The 27503-nt window shown below is 45.6% G+C and overlaps 1 protein-coding gene across 2 annotated transcripts in view; it reads left to right on the forward strand.

Annotated features, from left to right (window-relative positions):
* The window catches only part of DNAI1 (dynein axonemal intermediate chain 1), a 137145-nt gene that overhangs the window by 90026 nt on the left and 19616 nt on the right, over nucleotides 1–27503 (forward strand). The window contains exons 17-19 of one of the 2 annotated variants that reach the window (XM_014270358.3): nucleotides 4654–4802; nucleotides 5702–5801; nucleotides 18063–18248. In XM_014270358.3, the coding sequence (XP_014125833.1) occupies nucleotides 4654–4802; nucleotides 5702–5801; nucleotides 18063–18248 (435 nt within the window). The remainder of the gene's footprint in view (nucleotides 1–4653; nucleotides 4803–5701; nucleotides 5802–18062; nucleotides 18249–27503) is intronic. The other variant, XM_074533441.1, reaches the window with a different exon arrangement.

Here is a 27503-nt window from a genome sequence, read left to right on the forward strand (position 1 = left end):
CAAATGTGTAGAGATACTGATACATAGCATCTCCCTTCATTGTCAGGGTTATGCTAAGCAACATTCTTGCATTGGTGAGCCTCAGTGAAAAGTGACCATTCTCACATTGTGCAACCCATCCCTGTAAAACCTTGCTGTTCCCACAGGCAGGAAGAGCCTACCTTCAATCTGACAGTCAGGGTCACCACAGGGAAGAGAAATCTTGTGTGTAGCCTGAACAGGCTTTCACAGTATCCACAAAAAACATGGGGAAGAGTTCACCCTTAGCATCCCCCAAGAGCTTGCTACAAGCAGTTTCAGGAGTTTTGGGGTCAGCTGCTGCTCCAGACATTTTTCAAGGAATACCACACACCTTCATCGCATACTTTACTGGAATACTGCACATCTGAGCCCCTTACTGGAGCTGCCCATGGACTGCCTCCTGCAGCCTTGCTCCACTTGGATACTGGGGACAAAGACAGTCCCACAGCAGCCTGAGCAGCTCTCGGGTCCTGTGGCTGCCCTGAGCAGGAGTGAGCTGCTCAGATCTCTGTGCTGCCCTTGCATCTGGAGTGAGATGGACAGACTGCTCACGTGCTGTCTGAGTCAGGGATCAAACACGGGCTGCTCTCCCCACGGGCTAAATTTTAGATTATTTATTAAATAAATTGGAAAGTGAATTCCGGAGAAACTTTTTTTTTATTTCCCCAGAAAGCAGGCATGCCCACCAATAGTGTGATAATATGTTAATTCTTTAGCTGCAGAACAATTATGGTGAAGTTCTGAAAATGGCTTTGTTAATAGTGTTTCTAAAGCCAAGAAATCATTATCTAAATTACACACAGACTAATCTATTGCCCTTTTTTGTAGAGGAGAAACTGTTTCTGAATTAATATGATTCTGTAACGCAATTCTGAATGCTTTCTTGCATATCTTACTTGCTGTTTAGGAATTGTTCAGCTTGACATCAGAAAGTATGGTCTCTGAGATTCGTGTTGAAACATTGTGACTCTAAGTCTCTGGTCAGAATAACTTCCAATAAACAGACTTTCAATAGAAAAATTGTGAAGAAATTTGAATACACTCATATAAAAAAGGCTTTGGTTTTTTTTTTCAGTGTTAGGCAGTTTTCTTGAGAGGAACAAATGAATATAATAAAACCTAGTGCAAGACTGACTAGAAGAAAAGATTATTCTAATTTTAAACAAAACTAATTTCACTCATACTCATTCTCTTATACTACATACCAGAACATTTGTGTCTTTCTGTTTGGTACAGGATTATTATTATTATTATTATTATTATTATTATTATTATTATTATTATTATTATTATTATTATTGATGAAGGATGGTGGTTGTTGAATCCTTATCACATCACTTGAGATTTCCCTAAAACTGGATGACAAGCTGTTTTCTGGATAGGCTCTGACTTCCAGTGACCCTTTAGTAATAGAGAAGTAATTTGCCTCAGTGTTTAGTCTTGCTTTGTATTAGGCAAAGTTGTTTTCATTGTCTGAATATTTTGTGATTTAAGTTCTGTTCTTCATCTTCTCACCACCTTATCTTTGGGGCTTCTGTCTGTGTTCTGTCTGGTTGTCTAGTCCCCGAACACACTGAATTTTTCATCAATTACCATAGGTTCTTTCTCTTATAATTTCCTACTGTTCTTCCCTATGCGTTCACGTGCCTTGGTTTCTACTTGTGAGCCTTTCTGCAAATCTCAGCATTTCTGTTACAGATCTGTACAAGCAGTCACTGAGCTAAAACCAGGAGAGCATCTGGTGTAGCTGGTGACAGCCTGTCCACCACAGCATGGGACACGTTTGTGTCTGGTTTCTAAAGAGCATCTGGATGTCCTGAGAAAGTGCCAGTGTTGGGCAGTACTGCCTTTCTGTTGCCAGATACAAACCTTCTCTGAAAAAAAATTGCTCTTGGATCTCTGTATTGCGTAGATTCTCTGTGTTGCTGTTAGTGAACTGAAGAAGCTCTGCCTTATAAGGACAGTAATAACCACCAATTCACCAGGTATGTGGGAGAGTTTTGTGTCAGACTACCGTCTAGCGTAAACTGAAGTGCTGTTGATGAAGATTATTCATAAGTTTTGTGTCCTCAGAGTTCTCCTTTTCTCACAGCATTCCTCCCCCATGTTTTGTAGCCTTGTCAAGAGTCATCTTTGACTGGTTTCCTGTATTGCCACAGACATATTTTTGCATTTCTGTCTCATCGTAAAAATACTGTTTACCGTTCAAACACATCTGCCATCATTTAAGTAGGAGAAAAACACTCCCAGCAAATTTGAGCAGTGCTCTAGAAGATCAGAGAGGCTGCACAAATTCCTTCTCTCCGAATCTAGTCATCCTCTTCAAAGGTCTCCTGTCAGGACTTGGGTGTCACATATTCCAGTGGCTCTGTTTTCATACTGACATATCTAATAATTGTAGGGTTCTTGAACTGAATAGTAGGGAAAGACTTTGCCAGCAGTTCTAGTTAGCTCAGAAACTGGTTTTTATTCGTTAAAGTCATACTGCTTTTCTGAGCTTTTTCTCAAGTTTGTGGTGTTTCTTCAAAATGCATCTTGGGAAGAAAAAAGATGTCTTGCACTCAGAGATAATGATAAGGGTTGTGGTTAATGTGGTGTGGGGCTGGCAGGCAGTGCCAGAGCACAGTGGATGCCTTTAGGCTAAAGCACACATGCAAGGTTCATTTCTCACAAGGGACACAGGTGGGAGTCTGCCCTACACAAATCTTTTTGCAGCTGATTTCATAGAAAAAAATTCATATCTCTTTCCTGTCATGGAGATGGAAAAGGCAGTTCTGTAGATCAGCACATCCCAGAGCAGGATGGATCTCCTGTACCAGTGCCCAGAGAGCTGCACTGATCAAGGGCTTAGCCCCCACAAGCCTTTGAAAACAGAAGACTGAGCATTACAGTTCTGTTGGAGGCAGACAAATCTGGTTAACATCTCACTCTTCAAAGTTCTCAGGTATTAGGGACATTCAATCCACACACTTGAAAGGACAGATGGACAAAGGAGCTTCTCTCTTGTGTTAATTACTTGTGACCCATCCTGTCTGTTTCCAGCAAAGTGACTTTCAAAACAAGCCAAGTACTGATTTTCCTGATGGCTGAACATTAAGAATTATGAAGTAATGTTACGAAACATGGCATTAAAGGAGATTTCTGTCCCACAATTAAATGCAGGGGCAGCAACACAGTGCAATAAACTATTAGCAAGCTATAGACACTGTCAGTAAATCTCAATGGGAGAGGAGCCACTTTCTTGTTTCCATTTCCTTTCACAACAAGGCTCTCAGGGATGTAGGAGCTGCTGCTGTGGAATGGTTTAGCAGCCTTATTCCAGTGCCTGCATCAGTGAACAGTACCCAGACAGTAAGAATCACTTGTGATAAACAGTTAAGTCCTAAGATTAGTTAGATCTTTGGTTTGCAAGGGTTAAAGTCACATAATACTTCAGCAATCTGCTGCTTGTGCAGATGCTGTGCATTCAGTAGGGAGTAATGAAAAGTCATTGCTGTGACAGTAGTGAGGAAACTAACAGAAAATCCTGAAACTAACTCCAAGCTGCTGTGTGAATACAGCGTGTGTGAGAACACAAGCAAAAGGACGTTTCATGTGAGATGGAGTCTCTGTTGCTAGTAAAGGAAGCCTCTAAGTGCTTGGAGGGAAGGAGGTTTGGGGAAGATAACCTAAATTTCCATGTGCACAGAACTAACAGGATCTGGAACAAGTCCCCTTGCAGCCAATTAGATTGTAACTTCTCCCTGCTTCATAAGCTCACGCGCAAAGTGACTTTTCCAAGGGTCCCAAAATGTTTTCCTTTTCCAGCTCTTAAAGACATCCTTCATTTTGCAATTCAGCAGCACCCACAGCTGTGATGCTGCTGGTCTGACCCTTGTGTGTGTGTAGGCATTGTCCAGCTCACAGGCTGCTGTTGTCTGCCATTCAGTGGGGCCCTGGCCTGCCAGGGCCATGCCTGAGCCCTGGACAGCCTCTGTGGTTCTCACACTGCTCTGGGAAGTGTGAGAACAGAAAGAACTGCAGAGTTGTACAATGGGGCAGGCTCTCTGAGCAGGCTGTCCAGGGTGGTAACAGGAGAGGACTGACAGCATCTTTCCAAAGTATTTACAGTCAAAGGGACTGGTAAGACATTCTTGTGCTGAGAGCACTGTTCCTGGAGGCTTTAGCTGTGGCACTTCAAATGCACACAACGCTGTGAGCATTTGTGCTTCTGAGCAGAGCACAGTCCTGTGAGCACACAGTGCTCCTGAGCAGCACAGGGACGTTCTCCCCTGCCTTTCTCGTGAACCTTTTATGCAGGAGAAGCACAGCAGGAGCCCAGGCTGGCAGGAAGGCAATATAGCTCCCACAGTGGAGAATGGTCTCAGGGGCCTGGTTGTTTAAATCCAACCAAACAACTTCAGTTTCTATCTCTGTGTGTTGCAGGGGGGAGCAGGATGTTGCCTGCAAGTGGGGTGAAACAGCGTGTGCTAAATTATTGATTTTCTGTAGCAACTCTGGGTACCAGCCACCGCTTCCCAGCCAGCCCAGAAGATCCTGAGAGGCCATACAAGTAATCAGAGGCATCTTCCTACATGAATTTAAGCTTCAGGAGGTCTAGCTCTGATTACTGAGTAGTTCTTTCCATTGCAGTGTTCAAAAAGTTATTCAAACCAGTTTCTGGATGTGTTTGAAGCCCATCACATGGCTGTGGACACAGTCAGCTGGAATCCCTTCCATGTGAAAGTCTTCATTTCCTGCAGCTCTGACTGGACAGTCAAGATCTGGGATCACACCATCAAGTAGGTCCTGCTGGGTCCTGGTGTGGGTGAGGAGGTCCAGCCTGACATGCCAGCAGCACACATTGACCCTGTTCATACTTTAGCCTCAGTTTCCTTCCCAGGTGTTGATGTGTTGATAATGCTAATTGTTTTTTATTTTTTATACTCAGATTTGTACCCCCAGGTATGAGATACAGCATCAGCTGCTCCAGTAACTTGCCAAGCAGCATAGTCAGTCCAGAGCCTGACTGCTTTACTTCAGCTCTGGCTTACTTCAGGCAGGACCTACTGTGGCAGAGAAATGCTACAGAGAAATGTCAGGGCGTGGTTTCTAGCTTCAGGGACCAGAAACCTCCTAAGAGCCAGAGAAGAAAAAAAAAACAGATTTGGAACATTTTAATATATGGACTGAAGTTCAGGGTTAGTGGTTAAGGAATGTCTGGTTTCAATCAGGAAATTGATTTTATTGTAAATCAGTCAGAGTCATATATTTCCTGTTGCCAGTACTTCTCTAATATTCAGTGTTGTTATCAGAAGTCCAGATAATTTTTTCCCATATGATTATTAATATCCAATGTTGTTGATGAAGTCCAGATAATTTTTTCCCATATGATTATTAATATTAACCAGAGAGACTCCATCTTGCTGTGTGTGTTGGGAAGAAGTTTTCAAAATGCTTTCAGAAAGAAAAAAAGAAAGAAAGAAAGATGCTGCCTCTCTTCTCATTGCAGCAGGTGAAATCCTGACCCATTTGTATTGGTGCTCAGCTTTGCCTTTGTCTCAGCCCTGGCTGTTATCTGACATAGAGAAATACCCCGTCTCCCACTTCTGCAACAGCCAGGTGTTCATGGCTCAGTGTTACACTTCCAGAGTGGCCTGTGTTTACATGAATTCTTCTCTCTGTGTCTTTTTTTTTATAGGACTCCACTGTTTGTTTATGACCTGGCTACTGCTGTAGGGGATGTTGCGTGGTCTCCTTACTCCTCCACGGTGTTTGCTGCAGTCACCATTGATGGCCAGGTGAGAGGCTGGAAGCAACACTGCTCTGATTCAAGCTGAGAGAAAGTCAAAGGAGATTAGGGCTGAGCATGGGAAGGAGCCAGCCCAGTCCTGGCCAGGCATATCAGGGAGCCACCAGTAGGAACCCACCCTTTCCTATGCTTTCCTGCCTTTGGCACACACATCCCTGGGCATTAATCTCTCAGTCCTTCTCAAAGTGGGTGTTTCAAATTCATACAAGTCCTTCCCTGCTTTCCTGTTAACCATGTGAGTGCAGGTGTGCAGCTTGCACATGGTTGTGCATGACTAAAACACTGAATTCCCTCAGTATTAAATCCCCAGTACGTCCCTGGAGATGAGGAGATAATGTTCCAGATCAGAACTCCCCTATACAAGCTGACATCAGGGCATTGATTCTGAGCTTTAAAGGTGTAGAGCAACAATAGAATAGAGTGGTAATATACTTACACGGATATTTAAAAATCATTTATAGTAATATGCCCAGGGTCAGACCATAGAACTTTGTTCCAGTTAGATAAAATCAACATTTTTCCACCATGTGAGGCTGTCTCTAAGAGTAATAGTTTGGTAATGAACTCTGTAGATCAGTCCTAATACTGGCATGATGGCAGTTTTATTTTTGCCTCTAGCCATGTCTTGCAGTAGCTCAGATGGTTAATTTGGGCTTGGCGAGTAGCCAGGACATACAGCTATCCATCAATACTTGTTGAATACTGTAAGAGTGCATTGCTCTAATGCTGTGAGCTTTATGTTTAACTGCTATAAATTAGAAAGACTGTGCAGTTTGGCCAGAATTGCTCCAGCAAAAGGATAGCCTTTATGTGTCCCTATCATTGAATTGATGCCTTGGCTACTTTATTGTAGTTTAACCTTTATATTATAGCAAGAAAATAATTTCACTGATACACTGGCTCAGGCTGTGAATTTGTCTCTCCTAAGCAATAGATATCTCTTCACTGAGTCACATGTTCTCCCTGGAAAGCTCAGGATGCCACAGCCTAGGGAATGCTGATGCTCTTCCTTCCCAGCCAGGGTCAGGATTGGGTCCTTCTTTTGTGAATCTGTCTGTCCCCAGTCTCCCATACACCAAATGAAGGGCCTGCATGGAGGCAGTGAGTGTGTTCAGTGCATCAGTCATGTCCTCAGGCTTGTTTTCCACAAGTGACATTGTGTGTGCCAGGATTCTGCTGGCAGTCACAGCTTTGGTTGAGTGCTAGGGTAAGCAGGGCTGAGAGCTGTGGGAATCCCAGCTGAGTCCTGGTGCCTAACTGTGGGGAAAAGGGTGGAGATGTCTGCAGGCATAGATATGTGCTGGGCAGCATGAACAGATGGACGGTAAACACTGTGAGTACTTGGATTTCATAGTTACGTGGTCAAGTTTTGGCAGTGAGTTCATCTCTAGAGATGCCTCGTGCCACTTGGGCTCTTTCTCAGAGCTTTACCTACTGCGGAGAAACTCTTGTGGTCCTGGCAGGAGCTGGCACTGTGGGTTCTTCCCATCCCACCCTCGGCTTGTCCTAGCCACATCAGCCACAGCTTCCGTGGACCTGGAGTCTGTGTGAGGCTGCAGATAAGGCAAAAGCCTGTTTGAGTTGGCTGCACTGCACTAGGGTTCCTCACTTGGCTATCCGTGGGTCTAATTCAGTAATCCTGAACAGAACCTAATTTAACAGGATCTAATTCTGCTTTATGCCTTGTACCCCAAACTCTGAGGAGAGTGGCCAGCAACCAGGATCAGCCCAAAACTGGGCTGGCTAGCAGGACAGGTCCAGGCAGGAGCTGCCTTCCTACTGCAGCAGGCTGGCCAGGGCTGATGCTGACAGGAATATTGGGTCTCTGTGTTAGCCACCAACCATGCTGGCTGCAGGAGGGTGTGTCTGAAACATAGCTTAGTTGCTATGGTTGAACAGAACCTTCTAGATCTGCAGTGGAAGTGGAATAAATAGTTGTTTATAGCCTTTTCTATTCTGGACATATTCCACTTTATAGCAGAGTGCACTTGTGAATAACTCAGTGCTTTGCAAAGGGCAAGCTCCATTAATGGCGGGGAAAAAAATCTGCATTAACAGGATGTTCTACAATTCTCCAGAACAGAAAAATACAGAACATGAAGCCAGAAAATAAAACATTAAAGACCTCCTGTTTGTGAACAGCCTCTGTCTTGGCATCTGCACATAATCATGCCTGCAAAATTTCAAGGTTGCCTGGAGGTGGTTTTAAAATCAGGCCCTAATAGCAGTCTTCATGAGATACCTGGCACATTCTGTAATACACTTTTCCTTATTCAAGCTCATGCTATATGTCCAAAACATGTAAGAGCCTCTTAAGATTGACTTGGAAATTGGGGCATTTTAGTATATAAAAATCTCTCAATCCCCATGAATCCAGGAGGTAGGGATTTAATAAAAGCTGTAAATATCGGGGTCATTATGATAAAATGTGTTTGTTGGCAGCTGGGCATCTGCTTTGGACAGCACTGCTCTTCATAAATAACCCAAGTGTGCACATTCCACTGCTGGTGCAGTGGATAATGACTGCTACTATTGCTCTCCATCATGTTCTGGTTAATTTCCTTAGTTTCCTGCTCTGCTTGCTGATCATTTTATTTCAGAAAGATCATAAACAGAGATTCATAAAAGAGAACACCTTGTGTTGGAGATGGTAAAAGCCTGTCAGGAAGAAAAAGACTAGCTGGGATGAGGAACTCACTTTGGAAATAAAAAAAAATTGGTGGTAGATTTGAATATCTGGACATTTCCATTTAGGGTACAGGAAATGTGGAGATACTGGTCAGCTTATTGTAAGGACAGAGGGCTGAGAAATTGAAGGGATTTAATTCAATCTTACAGCATTTAGAAGTATTTGCTTTTGGGAGTTTGCTGTAAGTCCATCTTAAACTTACATTTAGAGTATTAAAAATAATTGAAACATGTAAAACTGGGATTGATTCCTGAAATTTTCTCTTGGTCTTCTTTTACTTTACTTTCATTAAAGAAGGAAATGATGTTGACATTTTCTACACTTCTGTGAGTGCAGACTTCATGCATGAATAGTTACACCTCTTAAAAAAACCCAAGATTCATATCACAAGTGTGCCCCTGGCTGGATCCCAGGCTGTGGGCCATAGCTGCCCTAAGCAATGGGTGTGATAGTGTGGTCAAGCTGGGCTTTTTCTGCCTGGAGAAGGAGCTCAGCAGCCTGCCAGAACCTTCAAGGAGGTCACTGAGAAGTTTGAGCCAAGATCTTCACAGCAGTACATGAAGTGATGTTGACACACAACAGCTGAAGTGAGTTGAAATGAGGGGTTTGGGCTGGATATATGGAAAAAGCTTTAGCTCTGAAGGCAGTCAGGTAATGAAATAGCTTGCACAGAGAGGCTGTGCTGTTTCTGCCTGTGGAAGGCTTCAAGACCAGATTGGACAGACCCCTTACCAAACGTGTCCTCAGGGTTGTCCCTTCTTTAAGCAGAAGGTTAGGGACTTCTGTGAGTCTCTTTCAACCTGAATTGCCTTCTAATCCTATGACCCTATGAAATGTCCTGTGTGAAAAGGAGTATCCCAGGGGTTTTGCCACAGGCTTGTACACAGTACAAGTGCATTCTCTGTCTTGTTTTTGTGGGCTGTGTTATTCATTACTAGTGCAGCAAGAGGAGGGTTCTGTTATAACCATCTGTAGTAAATATTGATAGCCTCAAGATAAATGCCATCCCAGTGTTCACTCTGCAGAGAAAACTGGTCAGACATTTTCTCCAGGGCTTTTCCCCATTAGTGAAACGGTTGACCTTTCAAGATGTGAAATACTTTAAACAACCCAAACCTTCAGGAAGTTAGTTAATGGTTTGTGCTGCTGCTCAGGAAGCAAGTGTGCTCTTTCCTGCTGATATAAACCTCTTTTACTGTTTGTACAACTGTTTTGAATGTGGAGCCTTGAAGACCAGCTTTCTGTTGAATCTAACTCATGGGATAACATGCCAAGGTTATTCTGCCAGCTGGTCTTGCTGCCATCCTTCCTCAGTGAAGAGAGAAGCATTTGCTTAGTGCTGGCACATGTGTGAATGTACACAGAGCAATTTGCAGAAACTTGCTGCCCATTTAGCGTGGACTTGAAGCAAAAGCCAAACTCTATCTTCAAAGCATGAATGGTTTTGCAGACAAGAGGCATGTTAAACCTTTCAGGCTTGCAAATCTTTCCCTGGGTATTATTGACTTAGTCCTGCCTCTCCTTGTGGGACATGAATCAGGAGTGCCCGCAGGCCTCTCATCTGCTGATACTTTTGCCCAGATGTCAGGGCAGTGAACACGACTACAAATGCCCTTGCAGCATTTGAATCTTTCCTCCTCCCCTTCTGCAGTAGCCCAGGGGGATTATCCATACCTTGTCGGGCTACCATTAGTTCTGCAGGGCTGGGACAGGGTCTTTCCTGGCCCTCAGCACTGTGACCAGGGCAATTGCAGGGGTGTAAAGACACTGAATGAGCATAAGTCTCTTTGCCATTACCCAAAAGGACCTTTGAGTAGGCTGAAGCAGGTGGGAGCTTTCTTAAAATGGCCTTGAAATTGTATTTGCAGCATAAGTGGCTGTTTCTTGTAAAACTGTTCATTTTCTTCTGCTGCAAAACCTAAAAGGCTCATTCTTATTCCCTGCTGAATCTTTGAGATTGATGTGGACTGCTGGAGAGTCAGCTTTAGAACAAGGGCTGGTGGCATGTCAGTGCTCAATGAGATAGATGGTCAGAGTCCCAAAATTAATGCTGCCTTCACTTTGTGCCAATTAGACTGTTCCCCATTCTCCTCCCTCTGCCACCAGACTCTTTGTACATCAGCGTTTCTCTCCACTAGCAGCTATTTTTAGGGAATAAAGGTGGCCTGGAAGACATTGGTTTACTATGGCAGGCTCTGAGCCCTCACTCCTATACTGATGCAGCCCCCCTCCCATCATGGTGTGCTCTAGTGGTCTCCAAGCCTCAAAATGAGCATCAGGCATCTCAGGACACTACTGCTCACTCACATCCATTAGCTGCTGAGTGCAGGTGAGGTGACTTTTTCAGCATTGTAGTTGGTTTCAGCACAAGGTCAAATTTAAACCCCTTTTTGTCAATGACTTTACAGGAATTGTTTTTTTTGCAGAGAGGCTCAGAGGCCAATTTTTCATTACTAAAGCCATTGCTCTTTCAGATTATGAAATATGGCATTTTGACAAAACTGATCCGCTGAGATTAACTAGTTCACTCAGGCACACAGGAACCAAGTTTGCCTTTTTCTGCTTCATGGGTGTTTAAATCAAAAAAATTACTTCAACAGCATCTCAAAAGATTTTGTGTGTTGATTAATCTGTTAGACTTTGCATAAAGACCTACTGGGGGCTCAGAGTCCATCAGGAGAATCTGCAAGAGTTTATTAAGCTGCCCCTCTCTGTCCTTAATTAATTATTTAATTCACTGCTAGGAATGACTTCTCACTTAGGTTTGAATTTGCAAGTTTGGATTTTGGTTGTTTTGGCCACTGAGAGCCTCCAGCTGTCTGTCAAATCCTTCTGTACAGAGATAGCAGCTCCTGAACCTTGATCTTTATTGCTTGGCATTTGATAATGACCTGCAGTCTGTGCAAGTTCATTTTAAATGCCAGCCTCCAAACCATGGCAGTTCAGTGTCTGCCCTGAGAGCAGCTTTGCTGGCCTGCCATGGGGTGCAGGGGGCAGAGACCAGGGAGTGCCTCTCCCGGCGGACGTGGTGCTGCCCTTTCCTGTGCCACTGCCTGCCCTTGTCCCAGCCTGCAGTGCTGGCTCTCCCTGGCATGGCCAGACCCTGCCAGCATGAGAAGAGATGAAGCTTCAGCCTGACATCAGGGATTGAATGACTGTGGGTCACAGCAGGGAGGGCACAGGGGCACTGGCACAGCTGGGATGTGTATTCAGGCAGCTCAGCCTTGGGAGATGTGCCCCGGGGCACTTAAAGGACTGGTTGAAACCATCTCCCTGTTCTTTATCAGGTACTTGTGGTGGATGTAAGAATAGGGCAGTGTCAGGGGAGTGGAAAGAAAGACTCTTTGCCCAGTATTCAGTGCTGTGACAGTGCAGAAGAGATTAGCCTAAACAAGGTACCCAGAAAGATCCCAGGACGAAGCATTGGCTGTTCTGTTTGTGAGCACTGGTAGATCAAGAAGCAGGCAGTCTAGTAAGGTTTCACTAAAGCTGTATCACATAAAACCAATCAAATGCTGTTCTTAAAAGTAACAGGGCTGGTAGGTCAGAGGAAGGGGATGTAGCCCTTGCTTATAGGTTAACTTCGGGAACACTGCTTTATCCTATTCACTGAGGCATGCAGGAGGAGCCAGGCTGGCAGAACTGGTGACTGACAAGGAATTTAGCTTGGATAAACAAGCACTTTCTTGCAAAACAATGTCTTGGGGTTTCCAGAAGAGGCCAAATGGTCCTCAGCTTGCCTGAATGAATAGCAGCTCTTCTACGTGCTGGGGCTTTGATTTCTTACTGACTTGTGGGAGCTGAGTCAAATCACCTAAGGCTGATGCTGTTTTCCAACCATGTCAAATTAGGAATGACCCAGTTCTTACTGAATGAGGAAAAGATAAGAGATGCAGCCCTACAGTTAAGTCAGGTGACAGGCTTTCTTTTCTCTGCTGTGTCATGTGCCCTGAAGCATCGGGCTGGGATGCTGCAGGACAGAGAGATGTGCTCAGCCCTCTCCCATACCTCAGAACATGCAGCTGGCTCCTGGCTGGCTCAGCCCAAGAAGTGGATTTCACACATGCCTGCTCATCCTCCTAGCAGGAAGCTGCCTCTGAACCTGCCTGTAACAGAGCTGGAGCCTGTTCTTTCACCAGTAGCATGAAAGTGCCAAGAAAGGCCATGAATTTTATGATCAGGACTACTAAGGTTCAGGATTCCTGTGTTGTCATTGCAGAAGGCAATGAATGTTTTCTGAGTCAGGTCTCCTTTACTCCTGCCAGGACCCAGACTGCCCTGTATGTCAGAGGGACCAAGAACTGTCTTGCAACATTCATTTGTAAAGGAAAAATGTCCTGCTCGGGAGAATTAACTGTATTGCAACCTGTTCTTGTTACAGTGGCATTATAGAAATCAAACAAACGAAGGTCTCCACTGCAGAGCAAGCTGGGCTGCCCTGCCTGCCCCGTGCCTTTGGCATGCTCCAGTAGCTGCCAAGGTGCTAGACAGAGTCTGGGGGTGGCCTGCCCACTTGTTAAATGTATTACCTGAGAGTTTGAAACAAATCATCTGTGGAGCTGGCGAATGGATGAGGGATCATGATTCAGTCAGGAAAATGAGGTAAATCGATCAAAAGGACAGTGAAAGCCAAGCTCTGAAAGAGATGTCAACTGGTAAAGGGCAGCATGGTATTAAATTATCCCCCACCTTTTGCTCTTACACTGATTTTATTCTTTGTTGCCAAGTTACCAGACATATCTGCCTTGTTCTTACACACACATATATATTTCCCCCCAGTCTTGGTTCTGGTTGCCATTAGGATGTTTTTGAACATGCTAGCCCACTGCTGGGGAAGGAAGGCTTACAAGACTGGAATAAAAGCTCCAGCCATGGCAGATTCAGTAGGGGTTTGAGGACAAAATAAAGACAGTGTCAGTCAAAGTAGCCCTTCAGCTCCCTTCTTCATGAGCCACAAAAATTAAGTATTTTGTTCTGCTGGCAGAGAAGTTCTGCCAAGGGTTCTGCTTCCCCCCACATCCCCTTGCATTTGCCTTCTTGTTGCCTCAGGGCAGGGAACGAAAGGGGCTCAAGTCACCCCAGAGGTGCCAAGCAGATGAGAGCCCAGGATGGTTTCAAGCTGTAAGTGCAGTTGGTAGAGCAGGTGGGGAAAAGTAAGTCCAAAACTCTGAATGTTGTTTGGTGTTGGAGCTGTGGTACTTACCTTGGACATGCACTGTGTCATGCTTGCAGAGGAGCTGTATGGAGCTTTAGTGGGGAACAGATGGATTTTAGGAGGTGGAATGCCTTAACATGATTTATAGACAGAGGAGCTGTTGGTCTGGGTAAGACTGAGCTGGATTTCTTCTCTGGCTGTTTGGAAGTCAAGCATCAAAGCAGCTCTTTTATGTCAAACATTTCCTGCAACAGTGACACAATAGACTTAGATCCATTATTGCCTGTACATCAAGCACGAAGAGGAACTCTGTTGTTACTGTGATGGCTGATGATACTGTGTTTAAAATTGTTCTAATTGGATAAAAAGCATCAGAAACTGCAGAATTCACTTGGTCCCACCTCAGAGAAAGATGGGCTCAGTGCTTGTTTTCAGGGAATTAGCAGAATTGCTGCCCTTCCATCAAGAAATTTGCTTTGAACATCTGCCTGGCTTATCTACTACCAGCCTGTCCAGCACTTCAGTACTGTGGGTCCAGGTTTCTTTTGATTGTGGTTGATACCAGCTCATAAATCCCCATGCTGCAAGGAGCTGCTTAACTCAGCAGCTTGGGCTTCATTTGGAAGATGCTGCATCTTCTCCTGTGCTTTCTTGGAACAGGCATGGAGGATCATAAATAAAATTACTGTCAGAGTAATTGGTTACTGTCCAGAGTTTTATTCTCCTGTAGTGATGGGTGAAACAGAAGGGAATTCTTGCACTTTCCTATTTCAGACATTTTCATATTTTTTTTACGTCTCTCTTTGTGTCTTTTTTCATGTTTCTTGTTCTTGGAGTCTGATTTATGTTTCTTTAAGCAAGTGACCACATATTGTTCCTAAGTAATCTGTAAAAAAGAACTGAAATGCCCTTACTCACTGTTTTTTTAGCTCATTAGCAGAAAAAACATAACGTGTCTGCTGTGGTCTGCAAGCAGCAGGCGCTCCAGACTCCTCACTTGTTTCTACGAAATCTGCAGAAGGTATTGAAATGAGCTTGTCAGGAGGCTTTGCCTCCTTCCCTGCTGATGTACACCAAAATGGAAACATTTTTGAGGTCTGAAAACCAGAGACTTGAAACCTTCACTCTTTAGTCTCTAAATTGCTCCTGGATGAGCAAGTGTGGGTGAGCAAATGTGATGGCCCCAGGTCTCAGCACCTGCAGGGAGGGACCAGCCCTGACAGCGTGAGAGGAGTGGTGCAGAGCTGGCAGAAAAGAGGAGGACTCTCACTGGTTTGTAAACTCTGAAAGGATAATGACACAAGTAACATTTTATAAAAATGCCCTTTTGTACCAGCTGCCTGACAGTGTCTGAGTATCAGTTCTTGTCTGGGTGCTGCTGGATGGGGGCCTGCCCTGGAACCTGTGCTCCATGAAGGAGGGTTTGGATGTAGTTCTGGCTCTGGTCATCCTGGCTCCCCATGAGTTTAATACTTGAGTCTCACCTGGGGTTGGGTAGCACTTGTGGGTCATGGTTGCTCTTCTCTGGGTCACAGACTCTGAGAGGGCTCATCTGGCAAGACCTGAGAGGCCATCTCTGTGTGCAGGCAGTGGTCTTGGGGCAGGGACCACCCTGGCAGTGGGATGGAGAGAAAACTGTGTGTTGTTAGTGATTCTCTGTGATGGGAGATCCAGCTGGATCCCACTCCATAATCCTTAATTTCAGGGCCTGAGCCAGCAGAGCAGGGGTCTAGGGAGACTGAGTCTCAAGGAGAGCTGCAGGTTTTCAGTCTCCATTCTTTGGGCAGAAGGGCAGCTCCACAGATGGCGCTGGCCACATGTAGCTCTGCTGCTTTGCAGCACTCTTAACCTGCCTCAAGTGTTGTGGGAAGCCCTGTGCTCCTTTTAGGCTAATCCCAAAGCATCAGAAGCAGTGCTGCTCTGACCCCATTTTCCTTTCTCCTAAGAGTAGCTGTGAGTGTTTAAGTCAGAGCCTCTGAACTCCTCCTCAGTGCCCGTGGCCCAGCCCTCCATCTGGTGTGTCTGATAGGAGGCTGATGTTTCCAGCTGAAGAACTGAAATAGTTTGTTCTTTTCCACGATTCCCTTGGCAAAGGAAAACAAGCTCATTTGTTTAGAAGCTCATAAAAGAGGAGCTTTATAGTAGGAACATTCATAAACTTGTTTGCTTTTGACCTTCTCCACATTGCTGATGGTTTCAAGTTCTTGTCCCAGGCATTGTGCTTGTCTGTGCTGTTCGTGACATTTTTGAGAAACAGCCTCACCCAGAGTAATTTAAATTGCTCAGCACTCCAGCACTGAGCCTTTGGCCATGCCATCTTTCTCCAGTGCAGGGCTGGGCAGGATGTGTGAGGGGGGCATTGACAGCCTCACAGAGAGCAGTGCAGACCTGGCTGCCAAGAAGAAACCTAGCCACTAATTCCCTGCCACTTTTTTTCCCCCCTAGATTAAATGGTGCTACTCAATCAGTGAGCATTTCCCAGGCTCTTAGATTACTAAATTAACAGAATGTATTCTATGAAGGCAAGAAATCAGATCTTTAATGAGTGTGGCTTGTGGGATACTGATATGCTTGAAAGAGTGCTTGTTTATTTTCTGAGAAAGTAAGACAGCAGGTATAAAATACAAGCCAGAGGAGCCACTTTGATTTATGTTGAGAGGCAGGAAATTGAAGTTACCTTTGCTGGACTTTGAGACCTCAAGTGTCAGGTCAAAATTCACAATGTAATGCTGGCATCTAGTAATTTGAACAGATAAAAATGCTGCTGTGCTTTCACCTATGCTTCTGCTGACTAGGGAAGGGCTCTCCAAACTGCAAATCCTTGTCTGTGGCTGATGCTTTTTATTCCCTTCTGCTGTCATGGCTTTCTTCAAAATATGTCTTGACAACCCTGTCCACTCTTCAAGCACTTTCCCATTTTATTTTACTTCAGTCTGGAGGCAGTGTTCCTTTTCTTATTTTTTGCAACTGTAAGACTTTTGTTCTCCTGCTCAGACCAAGAACATCACAAATTCCTAGACTTTTACTCCTATGAAGACACAGCAGCTCATGAGACTGCCTGGGACATGTGCTTGCACTTGGCCCAGCTCTATGCTATAAATGGATTCAGATAAAATTCACTGACTCATTGGTGCATAATGGGAAAGTACATGTAGTGATTTGATACCTTCCACACTCTTTGGAATAAGCTTTTGTAGAGCAGCATTGTCTGATTTCAGATAATTCCTAGATTCAAATTGTCAGCATGGCATACTGTTGAAATTACATGTTTCCTTTGTCTCTTAAGTGCTGGTAAACAAGACACAGCTGGAAGGAGGTTTACAAGTAGTTCAGTTCTAATTTCCTCTATATTCCCACTGTACTTGTTAGCATAAAGCATTCACTTCCTAATTTTTCTGAAGACAGAAAAGGGAAGAGAAACAAGGCTGAAAGTGTTCATGGTGGATATCAGGTGGAAATTCAGGATGCTGGAAATGGCTCACCTCAGCCCTGGGCTAGAGAGACACATCATGTTTTATTAGCCTCTGCAGCCTGTATCAGTAACTGGAGCTAATTGCAATTATTGGGAGATAATGTTAAGTTAATTCATTCTCTCAAGCAACTGCCACTCTTTCCTCTGCACAATGAAATGTGCATTATTGTGCAGCTGGGGATGTGGCAGGTCTGTGTCACTGGGCCAGAGGTCTTAAGGGACTCCTGTCTGACTGGGTCCTGGGGCCCCTCTCCCTCCATCCTCACCTTTCCTGTTTGCTAATTTCCTGGCACTTTTCCTGATGCTGTATGAGAAGGACATGTGTGCAGGTGTAGTGTCTGGGCTAGAGTGAGCTGCCAAGCTGTCCTGTTCTTGTCTGGCATTACCCCAGGGTACACTCTAATCATACTACGGCTGTCCCCGTCACTTCCCCATTACTTACTGGTTTGTGTCTTTATCATTGTTATTATTAAGCTGAAAATGTTAGTGCGTTCTGTAATAAGCAGTAATGAGAATTTCTGACAGCATTCCCCATTTTGGGCATCAATCTGTGTTAGACTCTGATTTAATGCCTGTTTGTCTCATTACTCACACTGAGAAGGGAGATTAAGGTCTTTAGGGTTAGCAGTGCTGGCTCTGAGCCTTCTCCAGCCCAGATCAGCTGGAACCTTGCCAAGGCTTGCACCCACAGCAGGGAAGTGGTCCTTGTCTGTGAGCCCCTGCAGGAGAGGGGCACTTCTCAAAGCAGCAGCTGACTTCTGCACACTGGGTACTTAAAGAAGACCCTGAGCACAGATGGTGATTGTGTGCTGTGGCTGGGACGTTTTATCAACAGGACCTTTTCTTTCTGATTTCTCCAGCCATCATTCTGTCACCGAGAGATGCTCTTGCATAATTAATCCCTCTTGTGTTCTTTGCTTTTCTTTTTCCCCAGGCCCATGTGTTTGATCTGAACATTAATAAGCTTGAGCCTCTCTGCTCCCAGCTAGTGGTGACCCAGAAGAAAAATAAAACAACACACGTGCAGTTTAATCCTGCTGACCCTGTAATCATTGTTGGAGATGAACGAGGCCTCATCACTTGCTTGAAGCTCTCTCCCAACTTGCGCAAGAAGCCCAAGGTAAGGGTGAGCTGCATTCCCCCAGCCACAGAAGGCCTCTGCAGGCCTTGTCACTGTCCCCTCTCCTTCCATGCAAGGCTGTTGGCAAAGCTTCTCTCTTTAGAAAGGTTCTCACAATTACCTCAAGCTTTTTGGGTAGGATGTGTGAGGTGTTAAATCCTTGTGTCTGTTCCTGTTTGAGCAAGGGGACTCAGTTTGCTTCTGGTAAGGAGTGGGGACTGGTGGGAAGGGAGTTTGCTGCCTCCAGTCATCACCATGGTCCAGACAAGCTCTGGTCCAGAAGCTCTGCAGATGTTCATTTGTTTCCCAAAATTCACACATTTTCTGAGTTTTGGGTTTTATTTGCAAAACTCCTTGAAATCAAGTAAAGGAGAACCCAACACTTGCCCAAGCCCTCCCACACAAACCATGCTGCCTGTTCTCTTGAGTTCCTGCATCAGAGCCTGTCCCTGACCACCATGTCAACTTTCCTGTAAATGAGCAAGCAGTATCTAACATGTAAGGAGACTTGGGATCCTTGTCCCAAGTGACAGCAAGGCAATACATGTGCCGCTCTGAGTTGGTGAAGTGTTTTTTCACCCATCCATGTGGGCCAATTGTGAAGGATGATAGCATCTCTTACGTGGATCTATTACTGGATTTTATTTCTGGTCTTCATCCAGCTATGAGATGAATGGCTGTAAATGCAATGTCCTTTTACGCCCTTGCAATTCTCATATCCAGTTGTCTTGTGTTAAGTGAAGTCTTTCAGTTTTAGGCTTTTTAGAACTGATCCAGGAAAGCAATCTCTTAAGATTATCATCTTTTATTTATGTACTCCCAAATGTTTTATATACCCTACTTATCTACTGTATTAGACGGGGTCTTTGGCCAGGAACTACTCACACTAGTGTCACTCCAGAGTCTTCAAAATTATTTTTAAAAGGTTCCTGCAGCTGGCTGCCACTGGAAATGTGAATCTTCCCTGTCCAGAGAGGGCATAGAAAACAGTAACATGGCACTTTGTCTGGGGCTGAGTTGTGGAAGATGTGGAGAAGAATCTCTCATATGCTTCACACTTTTCTATTTCCTGCAAAACTTGAGACTGAGACTGTCAAAGCTCTCTGTGTTTTCATTAGTTTGGCTCAGGATAAGTGTCCTTGGTGATTTATGAGTCCTTCCTGGGCATGGATGAACAGAGTGTCTGACATGGACCCTGCCTGCCCAGGACTTGAGCAGGGGAGAGGAGTCACACACACACAAGTGAGGCTGCTCTCTTCTTTATCCCAACTGTGGACTGATCAGCCCCCACCAATACTGCACTGTGGGCCAGAGTCACAGAAGGGTTTGAGCTGGAAGAACACATGGAACACATCTAGTTCCAAACCCTGCCCTGGGCAGGGATACCTTCCACTAGACCAGCTTGCTCAGAACTCCTGAGAGCTCTCAGCAGAGCACAGCAGAGCAGAGCAGAGCAGAGCAGAGCAGAGGGGCAGAATCCCCTCCCTGCCCTGCTGCCCACGGGGCTCTGGGTGCAGCCCAGGACACGTTTGGCTCTCTGGGCTGGGAGTGCCATGGCTGGGCCATGTGCAGCCTCTCACCCACAGCACCCCAAGCCCTTCTGGGCACGGCTGCTCTGGGGCTGCTCCTGCGCAGCCTGTGCTGGTACCAGGGGCTGTCCCAGCCCAGGGGCAGCACCAGCACTTGGCCTTGAACTTTATGATGTTCCCATGGACCCACTCCTTGAGCTTGTCTCTGGATGGCATCCCATTCTTCAGGTGTGAATTCAAATGTCTCCTTCTGCTCCTGGTGGCCAGCAGCTGCCTTCCATGCAGTTATGAATGTTGTGATTTCTCTTTGCTGACCTTCTTTAAAGGCAAATTGCATGTTGTTGACAAAGCAATCTAAACTGTGAGTTTAGGAGTAACTCCAGTGCTTACTGTCGACTGTAAACCAACATGTAACTACATCCCACACAACATATAAATGGGATGGAAATGGACTCTGCTGTTCTGATGTTATTAAACTATCTGTCTTCTGCTGGCCTGGTTAGGTTTGAAGCAACACTGAACACTGAACTAAAACTTCCCCACACATGTGGAGAGGAAGGAGGGATATTCAGGCACAACTGGTTCTGTGTGGGGGTTTCTTGACTGCAGCCACCCTGAAAGGTACAAGGATTTAAAACAGATGACATGCAGTGTGGTGGCAAAGTGAAGGATCTGGCCTAGCCTGCTCAGTGCCATAAATGAACAAGTGGTGAGGAGATTTAGCTGATGGAAGAGAATGTTTTAGCAGGGGGACATCAAGCCCTGTCAGAACAGCCTGTGCCATCCAGTGTGTGCTCCTGTCTATCTCCTTCATTTGCCAGCATCAGCCTTTGTGTCCTTAGCAGCAAGCCTCCAGCTGTGTTTGCAAGAATATCATCTCATGGTAGGAAGTCAGATACATTCCCAGAGTATTGATCCAGGTTCCTCCAAAGATCAGATCGGTGTGCTCTTTACACCCTTACACTCTGCAACCAGCTTTCCTCTGTAAAATTAATCAACTTTTCCCTCTTTTCTGGGATTCCCCAGGCTGGAGTTGACAGTCACAGGACTTCCAGAGCTTTTTGTAAGTTAAGAGGGTCCAAAACTGTGCAGAGGAGTCCTGACATCCCAGCTGCCCCCTTGCATAGAAAAACCTGTCCATGCCTGGCTTAGTACCTGGGTACCCCAGGCTGTTCTGGCAGAGCCCAGGATGCCAAAGGGACAGGGCAGTCAGGGGCCCATCCAGGTCCCACTACCCCTCTGTTTCACACTGGTGCCACAGCGGATTGCCTTCTCAAACAGCTGGGACAATTGCTTTTGACAAGTAAAACTCTCAGACAAATCAACCTGTTTTGGGAGAACTCTAATTAGCCACATCATTCCAAACCATAAACTTCCCCTAAAAATAGACACAGTGCTGTCTGCTTCATGTTCTGAATATTCCTTAGGTATTGCAAGATGGAGCTTACAAAAGTGACTGAATTAATGTAATCCTGGTGAAATTTCAGCCATTTTGAGTTTATTGGGTTTTGGCTGTTAAAGCTGGTGTGGTGGATAAGTGGAAATGGGAATGATAAGGATGCTTTGGTTCTCATCAGACCTTGGCCCCTTCCTCTCTTCATGTCCTTGAGCAAGAAAGGAAGGTTCAAGATCTCTTTAAATAATTTGCAGGATTGGCCTGCAGCTTAATTAATTCATGTTCGTAAAACACTTGGGGATCTTTAAGAAGTGTTATTTAATAGTCTGAGTTTTGCTGTCAGCTATATTAGCACAGTCTCATTTATGAACACTTGGCAGAACAAATATGCCAAGAGGGGAACTTCTCGAAAGCGCTCAGGTGGTGTTTTCAGAAGTAACTTTCACCAAGACACATAGTGAAATTTTTAAATAAGGTCTAAAATTCCTTGTGAGTTTTGGCATCCTAAACTCATAGTGGCTCATGGGGAAAGGTGCATTTCTTGTTGACAGGAAGCTGGGGACAGAGTCTGTGCCACCCATCAGGCACTTGTGTCAAGAGCACACAGAGAGCACAGGGGTACAAGAGATGTCAAACACAGTGGGTGTCCATGTGCCTGTGCCATGGGGAATTGAGTCCTGGATATTGCCATGGGAATTGAGTCCTGGATATTGCCCTACCCCCACAGATTGAAGTCTCTGGGGCAGGACACAGAGATCCCCTTGCCCCAAGCTGTATTTATTTCCGTGAGGTGAAACTAGTTTGGGTGCTTCTGCTCAGAAGTGGGGGACAGAAATGCCTGCAGTATTTTGAGATGCAGCAGTAGGACCAAGTGACTCTCTGCTGTCATCCAAGCCACTTTTAGACTACAAGCACTCTTTAAATATTGCAGCGGATGTCAGGCAGGAATTGTTTAACTAATAAAGTATCATTTCTAATTTGTAACGACCTTGGTGGTTGAGTTCACCCAAGGGAAGCATTGCTGTAAGAAGAATCAGTTTGGGGCAGAGCTGTTTAATTAGTGAGCCTTCCGGGTTTCGTTCGAGGGTTGGAAGAAATTAAAGCATTTTGTCATCACAGTCAGAAGAATGTATGCTCATAGGCTTTGGTTTATTTTTTAAAATTGCAAAAGTAGCCTGGCTTAACCTCTGCCAATGCCAAAAGTAAACAGAAGATAGTGAAAAAAACAGTGTGCAATGTTTTTTAGAAATTTTAGGAGAGCACAGCAGAATAGGAATAGAAGAGAAAGCAGATCAAATAAAAGTTGCCGTTCAGAATTTGCTGAGGCTAAGGCAAATTTCTTGGCCAGTACCCAGGATGAATGCCAGGGAGTTAGACAACTTCTTGGCCTGATGCTTGTCTTGGATATTTATCTTGGATTATTTAGGATGTTAATCTCTGTTCCTGCTACTGGTTTCTTCACATGCAAAGCATCTCTGTTTCTGTTTCTTGGTAACAGCTGAATTTCTTCCCAGCAGTAAATCTTAATTGATTGGGTCTAGCTGGGCAGGAGAGGAGTGGGAAGGGGAACACAGCTGCTTGCCCACACCAGGACACAGTGCCAGGACTATGCATGTTCAGGAGCTGCAGGCACACACCTGTGGGTCTGATGCTGTGTGCCTGTGACCAGCTTGTAATGTGGGGATAGCAAGGGGTGTGGGCTGGCTCTGAGCCTTCACATCCATGTGCACGTGCTGGGCAGCTGCTCTGCTCTCTCTGTGCCTTATCACACCAGCCAGTGTCACCTCTGGACTCTGACTCCTTGCATCTTTGCAGCCCTGACAAGTTTGCCCTTGGCCAGATCCAGCCCAAGGCTGTTCAGCCAAGGAAGGAGCATTGAGTTTTGTTTCCTGAAGCACTGTGACTTTTTGGCCATAGCTGATGGCAGGATCTGGGAGGGATTTGGGAGCTGTGATGGACCATGGGAGGATTTTGGGGTTTTAAGGAGATGAAAGAGGGAAGGGGATTTGGAGAAAGTTGGTGTAAGTGTCTTTACACGAGTTTTAAAGGAGACAATAAGAGAGTGATTGAAATCTCCTCTTCAACCTCTTTAATCCCCCTCCCCAACACTGTATCCCAGCACAGAGATCTCCTGAGGCCTGAGGTTTCTTCCTTCTTCACACTCCCCAGCAGCACCCACTGCACAGAGGTGGTCTCAGGAAGGGACCCTGGTTTCATGCCTGTTCCCAGTTTCTCTGAGATGCCCCTGATGTCCAGAGCAGGTTCTAGCCCTGGAACACACTGAACAGAGAGTGGGATGCTTCATCATGAACTGCTTGTAGCCTTGTGTTTCTATCACTTTGGGTGAAAGGAAGTAACTTGAAGGAGTAAAGGATCAGGAGATTTTTTCTGTCCTTAGTGTTTTTCTGTAGCTGTGGGAGGTGTAAGGGATCAACCAACCAGCATGTAAATACAGAAATACAAACTTGAGCTCCCTCCTTCTGTCACAACATGTGCAGTCTGTCTGCACATCTGACTGTATTTAAGGAAGGAAGCTATGGATTAGATCCATTCTCCAAGGTCATGTCAGTCCTGGATTGGTGATCTGTTTAGTACTGAGGGAAGCATTCTTGTCCCTGTATTTCCTATCCCAGCAGTTCTCATTCTGTATGAGGGAAAAGCACTTGTCTCTCCTCTCCAAACAGGTCAAGTTTTGCTCTCCTAGCAGTGTAATTCTTAGTCCCTCTGTTTTCATGCAAATGCTTTTCTCTCAAAGCCTTCTGTGCTGCTCCAGCCATGGCCAATTTTCTCAGTGTTTCTTCAGAACTGGCTAATTGCTCAGTGACCCAGAAGCACAAAGCACAAGCAGTGCTGGAGGAATTTGGTGTGCTGCTGTGCCCTGCCTTCATGAGGATTGCCTCCTCCAGAGCCAGTTTGGCCTCCGGATAAGGAAGCACATTACAAATGAGCTTGGGTCTCATAAAAACTGACCTGCAGCTTGATGGCTTACTCTGAAATCTGAAAATGCTTTTTGGTTTCTGTTCAGTCTCTCCCCTGTTATTTAGCCTAGTTGCAGGTAGCTGCTCTCTGTACTGTTAGGCGGAGAGCTGGGGAACACGGGGTGCACCCAGGGACTTGTAAAACCCTGTGTCTGACTGTGCACAGCTTTCTGTGCCACTTTTGTAGGCCATGTAGGGATATATGCACAGGTGTTTATTCTTTGGTGTGGGAATGAACCCAGTGCTGAGGCCTTCAAGAAGAGGAGGTTGGAGATGTGTACAGCCAGGTGGCTCTGAGGCTGCCTTGGAGCAGGAAGGTCTGGAAGTGGCTGCTGTGGCAGTCCCTGGGTTCAGGGTCCCAGCAGGAGCTGTGCCACTGGTGTGGAGCTCACCAGGGAGTGAGCAGCTCTGCCTGTGGCCTGAGGCTGTTTTGCTGCACGGACCTGTGACTCATAGTTGTAAATCAGCAGCCACCTAAGGGAGCACAGCAAACACAGGCTACCGTGCCCCTTCTGCCTTCTCCTTGCCCTCCACGGGTTCCTGCTCTGACACTGTGCTAGGAAAACCATTAGCAGGAAGACCTTTGCATGCCCATAGGGTCTCTTTTCCCTCCACTGTCCCACATCAGGTTCCTCCCAGTTTAGCATAGCCTGAGATAAAATGAAAGGACTGTCTAAGCCTGGGAAGCTGTTACTTGGGTAATGAGATGGTCCATGTGCCAGCAGGCTACAGTTCCTGGGCAAAATGGAAGCCTTTGGATATTTACCTGGACACCCTGGGCATAGTCACTGTGCACAAATCCAGGTGTCCAAGAGTGTTGCTCCGCAGTTACAAAGGGTTCTGGATCCTGAACAGAGGTGTGGCAGCCTCAGATACTCAGCATGCTTGGAGAGCTAACCCAGACTAGCAGGGGTAGTTCAACAGGACTTGAATACTCTCATTAAATCTGTTTTCTTTACTTTTAGTGAAATAACTTCTGGGTTGTATCAATGTATGTGAAGGGAGAAGACAGCTCCATGTAGCAGAAGTATTGTTGAACCCCAAGGTCAAGAGCTGGAATTTTTCTTGCTTTTGCTGTTGCTGGCCGCATCTTCAACCTTTTTTTGTTATCTAATGTCCCTTTCTGTGGCTGCTGTGTTTGGCAGTTGTTGGAGAGTGAACATCAGCATATTTACAAGTTATTTTAAGTAAATTCCCAGTGGTCAGGGTGAAATGTGTTTAGTACATTAAATGGAAACACTGGCAACTGAAGCAAGAAAAGGTCCCATTTTACAAAAAATCCATAGTACTCATGAATAATTTCTAAAGTGCAAGTCTCATTCTGTGAGGTGCTGTGTGCTGTCAAGGGAATACTGACAAAGACAAGAAGACTGGCTTTGACTTTTTACTTTTTTCTTTGAAGGTCTGTATAATAAAAAGAGTTGTCTATGTTTGAAAGTGATGTGAGACTGCTCCATTTTGCAATACTAGTGGTTTGGAGAAGAATACTAGGGGAATTTGGTATTGTGATCAGTAATAGTCAAGACTGCCTGGGCATAAATCTGGTGTGTGTCCTTGGATTTGCTGTCCTTAGTAACTGAGATCTCAATTTGGCTGAGCAAAACTGGTGTTTCTAGTTGTGCCTTGTTTACACCTTCCCTTTTCTTTCCTTCCACATTGGTGCTGTTGTGCTGCTACAAGCACTGTTTTATCTGCAGGCTGTGCATCCTCTTCCTTTGTGCACAGATTGTGTCTGTTCTTTGGTGTCTGCCATCCTAGAGCTCCCCAAGTCCCACCAGTCTGGACTTTGCTCCTCTGCAGCCTGAAGAGCCTATTGCTGCCTGTCCTGGGAAATGCCTAATGCATGAGAAGGAGCCTTGCCTTATGTTTTCAAAGGACTTTAATTTTGGTTAGATCTGCAATTGTCTGAATAAGCTGTTCAGCTTGCACAGGTGCTCTTTGAGCCAGGGCCTCATCTTTCTTCGATACCTTGGCAGAAAGCTCAGGGCAATATTATGGCAAGTGAGACACTGCTCAGCCTCACAGGAGCTGCTTGGCTCACCTGTTCTTCCTGTTTCTTTATTTGTCCTCTGTGCATTTGTTTCTCTGCAGATGACTTAAATTTCATCCTGGAAATTGGGGTATCCTGAGAAATCACCAGTTCTTTGACTGAATAACAGCCCCAATACTGGGGGTAGAGGGCAGAGGGACCCCTAGGGCAACAAGCTGCTTTCAAAGCATGGCTTTGGCAGAGCCAGCAGCAGAGGCTTTTTGGAAGGCTCTCATTCTTCCAGCAGTGCCTGGGTATGAGTGCAGGACTGCCAGCCATCAGCCTGCTCTGCAGAGACAGTTCAGTGTTCAGCCCCTCTGCCAGAGCTGATTAGAGTGGCCTAATGAAGGAGATAACACGGGTGCTTATCCTCCAGGTCATCTGAGGGTGAGCTGATTTCATGCCAGAGAGCCCCAAGCCACTGTCAGGAGTGCAGCTATTCCTGAGCACTGGCTCTGCACAGGGGAATGAAGGAGGAAAGCTTGTTGACTCAGCCCCTGAGCCACAGGGCGTGTTTGAAGGACAAGGTGATGGCTTCTCATGAGAACAAGGTGCAAAGCAATGCCTGGGGCCTCAGAGACCCAACCATGGTCCTGGCCTCTGTATGTCCTTGGATGAGATACAGCTTCTCTCCATGTTGAGTAGGATGAGGACACTCATCTCCCTTGGAGCCACAGCAGCCAAGTGACATTTTCCATAGGTACCATGGATCTACTCTCCTACAGCCTCTTCCCTCCTGCTGACACATCCAATACAGTCATACCTTAGAAATGGAGCTGCAGTTGGGGTGCAGTGATGGACAGCCCTGTCCCACCAGGGCCCAGATCCTGGAAGGCTCTCCTGCCATCTTTCTGCATGATGTCACAGACTGTTGAGCCCAAGGTTCCAAGCTGAGACAGCCAGGTCACTGAAAAATTGAAGAAAATTAGGAAGTGGAGCCAGGGGCAGAGGGAATTGATGGCAATGATATGAGCAAAGGGATGAGAAGCTGGATCATAGTACAAGTGGGAAGGAGCAGGCACCCCATGGGGGACCTGGCCAAAAAAGCAGAAAAAATCCTGGAATGTAGGTCAGCAGCTCCTTGTTGGCTCTCTACCTTCCCAGTGTAGGTTTGGCCTCTGTTTGCCATGGCATCCACTGGTCATGCAGTTAAGGTGGAGAAATGTAACTGATTCTCTCCAGCTCATGGTTGTGTAGTGTTTTGAGCACCTAAGAACTCACTCAGCAGGGATGGAGAACAGGACACTGGTCTTCATTTGCAAGACCCTTTCCTATCATGTTTTTGCCTTGCCTTACAGAATCCAGTAATGCCCCAGAGCTTGC

Source organism: Zonotrichia albicollis, chromosome Z (assembly GCF_047830755.1).
Source record: "Zonotrichia albicollis isolate bZonAlb1 chromosome Z, bZonAlb1.hap1, whole genome shotgun sequence".
In the NCBI taxonomy this organism is placed as follows: Eukaryota; Metazoa; Chordata; class Aves; order Passeriformes; family Passerellidae; genus Zonotrichia; species Zonotrichia albicollis.